Raw genomic sequence first — 6,416 nt, forward strand, 5'->3', positions numbered from 1 at the left:
TATTTACTTTGTAAAAACCCATGTGGTATCAACAGAACAGTCTCCCAGAAAGTAGAGTGCACCCTTAGGATATTTCCTTAAAGTGGGATTATTAAGTTTAAATAACACCTCTGCATTACACTCACAAATTACCTCTTACTACAGAAAATTCTTCGTACAATTTTTCTGCATTTCCTTTCTCATGTTTACAAGGCTCTGCACACTGCTATTCACAGAATATTTACCGTTAAATGTTTCTTGTAAGTAAGGATATCATTGACTGTGTTATAATCGCAATTCATCCCCATCCTATCTCCTCATAGCTTCCTTAAATTTTCCCATTGTGCTTATCATTATTTACATAGTATGTATTTTAATTTATATTTACATTATTGTCATCTATTTTCCTTAATCTGGAACCATATTTGGCACATATTGCTACTCAATGAGTATTCCCTAATGAGTGAATATTTTAGGTAGTGTACTGTCAAAAACAGTTAATTTAATTCACCTTAGAGATGTAGATGAAACAGAGAGAGAATTTTTCATTTAGGCATTTGGATTTTTTAAGAATTTCTGGTTGGTTTTCCCTTTTAAGCTTTTCCTTATCTTTCCATTGTCTATTTTGCTATTTTTTTTCTAACTTTGGGATTTGGATGTGGATTTTGCAGTGACACCATGTCAGTGGCATCCCACACATTTTACTTTCTCACACTTTCATTATCAATATTTAAGACTTTTTCCTTATCTCTCTATGAATTTGGAGTAGTTTAATTATTTTTCTGTGGCTATATGCAATAGTTTGAGAAGTTGTTTTTTAAAAAAAAGTCATTTATTTCAAAACAGGATGTAATTCGTATTATTTTCTGTATTCAGACTTTATTTTTTGCTAACATTGGCATTTTACCCAAATGTTGCACATGCTCTCAAAAAGAAAGAGAATCTTCTTTTGTTACGATCAACATTTAATGCAGACTTATCTATAAAAAACAATCTTATTGCCTATTAGTAATTCTGTTATATGCTCATTAATGTTTGATTGACTAAAAATATATAATAGAGGTGTATTAGGTTTTCCTAATGGTAAAATGTTCCTTTGTCTGTCTTTGCATGTACTATATGAGAAGTTTCCTCATTTAAGATATTTGTCGCTACAATACATTTTGCATAGACAATACTCACTACATCTTCATTGTGAATTACAGTCTATCGTTACAAAGTATCTATTTTTAATTTATTTTGATGCTATTCCCTGCATTCTGTATGTCTTGATATTAACATTAGAACCAATGCTTTCTTTTCATGTGTATTACCTAAATATATCTTTGCCTGAGCTTTTATTTTTACCTTTCTGAAACACTTCATGATATATTTGGATTTTAAAAACTATACTGAATGTCTTTTCATTTTTAAGGTTATGCAAGTTGCAGTTTTAGATATTACTAAATATATATTTAGTCTTTGCTTTGTCATAATGTTCATGTGACAAATATGTGCCATACACACACAGGCACATAGAAGCATATATACACAGTCGTATATACACACACAAATACATTTAAAATCACCTTTAGGGGCCAGCCCTGTGGCATAGTGGTTAAGTTTGCATGGTTCACTTTGGTGGTCCTGGGTTTGCAGGTTCTGATCCCAGGCAGGGACCTACACATCGCTCATCAAGCGTTGCTGTGGTGGCATCCTACATAAAAATTAGAGGAAGATTGGCACAGATTGTAGCTCAGTGACAATCTTCCTCAAGCTAGAAGAGGAAGATTGTCAACAGAGGGTAGCTCAGGGCTAATCTTCCTCATCAAAAAAAAAAAAATCACCTTTATATTATCCACATTGTCCTTTTTTATTTTTTTTTATTTTATGTATTTTATTTTTTTGTGAGGAAGACTTGCCCTGAGCTAACCTCTGTTGCCAATCTTCATCTTCTAGCTTGAGGAAGATTGTCACTGAGCTGCCATCTGTGCCAATCTTCCTCTATTTTATGTAGGATGCCACCATAGCATGGCTTGATGAGTGGTGCTAGGTCTGCACTCGGGGTCCAAACCCACCAACCCTGGGGGCCAAAGCAGAGCACATGAACTTAACCACTATGCCACTGGGCTGGCCCCATCATTGTCCTTTTTTAGGCACACCTCTTAGGTTCCTACTATGAGAAATATTGACATTAGTAATTAATAGTTAAATGTCGATTTTGCTACCTTTAATCCTATATTCATATTCATCATTTTTTCAGTTTCCTTGATTCCATTTTATCTTGGCACAAAATATTTCTTTTGAAAATTTGATTTGTTGATTTTTTTTCCTAGTCTTTAAAATTAACAAAGTTTTTTGATCTGGAATCTCTATAGGAAATACTGACTTTAATATATATGATTTAGTATGATCATTCTTTGCTGACATAGAACATAATGTGCTCTTTTAATAGGAAGTTTCAAATCTTCTTTCAATTCAGAAAAAGGAATCTTGATCATAGCTTGTGATGTTTCTGCTGTTTCTTTGGCTTAGTTTTCTTCTTTGAAGGATCAGTTCATGTGCATGTTCCACTTTATTTGTCTATATATTCTTCGTATCTTCTATTTCTCTTGCTGCTGTGTTTTTATGGGATCTATTCACTTTTTATTTGTGTGTTTGTTCCACATGAACTTTTTTTCCTTATCAAATGCAAATGATTCTTAAAGAAATATAAGGCTTAAGATAGAATTTTTGGTATGTTCAAAGAGATGTGCATTCTATCACTCCAAAATGAGAGCTTGCACTAGCTAGCAGTCATTCCTCACTCTCCCAGCCCCAAATCTAGGAACCACTAACAAACTTTCTGTCTGTATAGATTTTCCTATTCTGGACATTTAATATAATCATATCATACAATATGTGGTCTTTTGCATCTAATTTACTTAACTTAGAAATATGTTTTTGAGGTTCACCTCTGTTGTAGTAGTATCTATAAGTACTTCATTTCCTTTTATTGACCAACAATATTCCTTTGTGGGGTTCTACCATTTTCTTCATCCATTCATCAGTTGATGGACATTTGGGTTGTTTTCACTCTTTGGCAGTTATTCATAATGCTTATGAACTTTTTTGTACAAGTGTTTAAGAGAACACATGCTTTCAGTTATCTTGGGTAGATACCAAGGAGTGGTCCCAGGCCCAGATGGTTCCACTGGTGTAATCCACGATTTAAAGAAGAATCCTACCAATCTTTCATTTCATAACTTCTTCTGGAAATAGAAGAGGAAATACTTATCAAGTCATTCTGTGACATCAGTATTACCCTGATGCCAAAATCAGACAGACAGAAGTAGAGAAAACAAATGGCAAATGGTCTGTTAATTCTTATGAATACAGATGTAAAAATTCTCAGCAAAACGCCAGCAAATCAAATTTATCTATTCATTGTGCTATTTTGTCATAAATATTACTTTTACGTATTATTTAAAGTTACAATTCATCAGCATAGTTTTGCTTATTTATTTTTTGAAGGAAATAAAATTAAAAACAATACTGCATATATTTACCATTATTTTTACATTTTTAATGTTTTTTATTTCTTTGTCTAGAACATGTTTCTTTCTGTTGCAGTCCTTCTGCCTGGAACATTGATGAAGCACTAACTTGTTGGCTATAAGTTACTTCAGTTTGTGTGCATGTAAGTGTTCACTTGCTTATCTGTGTGAGTTTACGCATTTTTATTTTCCTTACAAAGCCTTTATTTCCCTATATATTGGAAAGTTATCTCAAATATTTCAGTGAATATGAAATTCTGAATTGACAGTCATTATCTTTCAGTACTTTAAATGTATCTCTTCATGATCTCCCAGTGTGTCTCATTTCTTTCAGTGTCTGCTAAGACATGTATGTTATTTCTTCAGTATATGATATAAACTTCTTCCTGAATTCTTTAATACGTTTCTACTTACCTTTTTTGTTCATCAATTATTCTGATGAGTGTAGTGCATTTTCTTTGTTGGTTGGTTTGCTTTTTGCATTTATCCATGATGGTTAATTTTTAAGTCAAATCGGGTGGGCTATAGAATACTCAGGTATTTGGTTAATCATTATTCTGGCTGCTTCTGTGATGATGTTTTTGATGAGATTAAAATTGAAAATGGTAAACTTTGTGTGTAACAGATTGCCCTCTACAGTGTGAATGAGGCTTATTCAATAAATTGAAGATCTCAATAGAACAAAAGAACCAGCCCCCGCTGTGCAAGAGAGAATTTTCCTGAGTATTGCCTTCAGACATCATCTGGAACATCAACTCTTCCTGGTTCCACAGAAGAGCGCTTTGGACTCCAACTGAAACACTGGCTCTCCTGGGTCACTAACCTCCAGGCTCATCCTGTAAATTTTGGATTTACAAGCCTCCATAATTCTGTAAATGCAATTCTTTGTAAGTTGTCTCACTCACTCTTTGTCTCTCTCTCTCTCTCTATCTATGTATATATACACACACACACATCCTACTGGCTCTGTTTCTCTGGAGAACCCTGACTCACGCAAATTTTGTTACTGACAATGGTTCTAGAGAATCAGAATTTTAAACATGAATTTTCTGAATTCGTTCTGGAGTTTCTGGAATTGATTATATAAGATGATTGAGCATTAATCTCATTTATAGACCTTGATGACGCTATTTCCAGTAGTAAAGAGATCACTAACAGTCTGTGGTGTGACCTGATGATAGAGATATGCAAAATATTACCATTGGATACTCCTAATAAAATGCTTATAATAAGCAAATGTTTTGATGACCGTGTATATGATACTTTCAAACATTTTTATAAAACTAACAAGTATAACAATATTGGCTTCTTGCTCCTAACATCATTGGTTGTGGTTATTCTCCCAGTTCCAGACTGCGTAGTTGGAATAGATATACTTAGCAGTTGGCAGAATCCCCACGTTGGTTCCCTGACCTGTGGAGTGGGGCCTATTATAAGTCTAAACGGAAGCCATTAGAACTTACTTTATGTAGGAAAATGGTAAATCAAAAGCAATACCACATTCCTGGAGAGGTTACACAGTGCCACCTACAAGGATTTAAAAGATGCAGAGCTGATCATTCTCACCACATTAACATTCAACTCTTCTATTTGCCATGTGCGAAGATGGATGTTGAAGAATGACAGTGGATTATTGTAAACTTAATAAAGTGCTGATTTCAATCGAAGCTGATGTTCCATACGTGGTTTCGTTGCTTGAGCAAACTAACACATGCCCTGATACCTGCTATGCAGTTACCGATCTTGATCTCCATACTTGTCCATAAGGCTCACCAGAAGCAGTTTGCTTTCAGCTGGCAAGGCCACCAATACAACTTCACTCTCTCACCTCAAGGGTGTATAAACTCTCCAACTGCCTGTCATAATTTAGTTTGCAGGGATCTTGATCACCTTTCCTTTCCAAAAAAGATTAACACTGGTCCATAACATAGATGACATTATGCTGATTGGACCTAGTGAACAAGTCATTGGTATGATATTTCTCTACCATAGGGTGGAAAATAAATCCAGCTAAATTCCAGGGTCCTTCTACCTCATTGAAATTTCTAGAGGTCCAGTGATGTGGGGTATGTTGAGATACCTCCTCTAAATTGAAGTTATGATAAGCTTCTGCATCTAGTCTCTCCTACAACAAGAAAGAAGCGCGATACTTAGTATGCCTCTTTGTATTTTGGAGGCAACATACTCCTTATTTAGGTATGTTACTCTGCTCTACTTACCAAATGACCCAAAGCTTCTGGTCTAGATTGGGGCCCAGAACAAGAGAAGACTCTGCAACAGCTCCAGGCCACTGTGTAAGCTGCTCTGTCACTTGGACCATCTGTTCCAGTAGATCCAATGGTTCTACTAAGGCCGAGTGGCAGGTAGGGATGCTGTTTGGAGCCTGTGACAGGTCCCTATAGGCGAATGTCTAAGGCCCTGTCATTCTCTGTGGATAAATAGTCATTTTTTGAGAACAAGCTCTTGACCTGCCACTGGGCCTTAGTAGAATGCTTGGCCATGGGCCAGCAAGTTACCACATGACCTAAGATACCTATTATGTACTAGGTGGTATAAAAATGTTAAAATTTTTGCTTTAAAGATGCATATGTATTTTAAGGAAATTAAAATAGAAACGATATTTAATGTTTATTTTTATATTTACTATTGTTTCATATTATTTATTTCTTTATGAGATATGTACTTTTCTCTGGTATCATGTTACTACAGGATAAGGATTTGTTTGGCAGTTCTAGTAAGTGAAGTTTCGTAGCAATGGATTCTCTTTATATTTTTTTTAAGGGAAAGTTTTGGTGTTTCAATTTCACACTTTTTTTGAACAGCTTTGTTAATGTGTCATTGAAACATAATAAAAGTCTTGTATTTAAAGTTTATAATTTGACACATTTTGCATATGTATACAGCAATGAACCCATTATCACA

The 6,416-nt window shown here is 34.7% G+C and overlaps 1 protein-coding gene across 5 annotated transcripts in view; it reads left to right on the forward strand.

Annotated features, from left to right (window-relative positions):
* Nucleotides 1-5,161, forward strand: part of LOC124229389 (ubiquitin carboxyl-terminal hydrolase 25-like) — a 29,823-nt gene extending 24,662 nt beyond the window's left edge. For 2 of the 5 annotated variants that reach the window (XM_046644582.1, XM_046644585.1), the window contains 2 exons: nucleotides 3,549-3,637; nucleotides 4,120-5,161. In XM_046644582.1, coding sequence (XP_046500538.1) covers nucleotides 3,549-3,591 — 43 coding nt within the window. In that variant the 3' untranslated portion in view covers nucleotides 3,592-3,637; nucleotides 4,120-5,161. Of the gene's footprint in view, nucleotides 1-3,548; nucleotides 3,638-4,119 lie in introns of those variants that run through there. The other 3 variants (XM_046644581.1, XM_046644583.1, XR_006885863.1) reach the window with 2 other exon arrangements.
* Nucleotides 5,162-6,416: the final 1,255 nt, after the last annotated feature.

Source organism: Equus quagga, chromosome 17 (genome assembly GCF_021613505.1).
Source record: "Equus quagga isolate Etosha38 chromosome 17, UCLA_HA_Equagga_1.0, whole genome shotgun sequence".
Taxonomy (NCBI): Eukaryota; Metazoa; Chordata; class Mammalia; order Perissodactyla; family Equidae; genus Equus; species Equus quagga.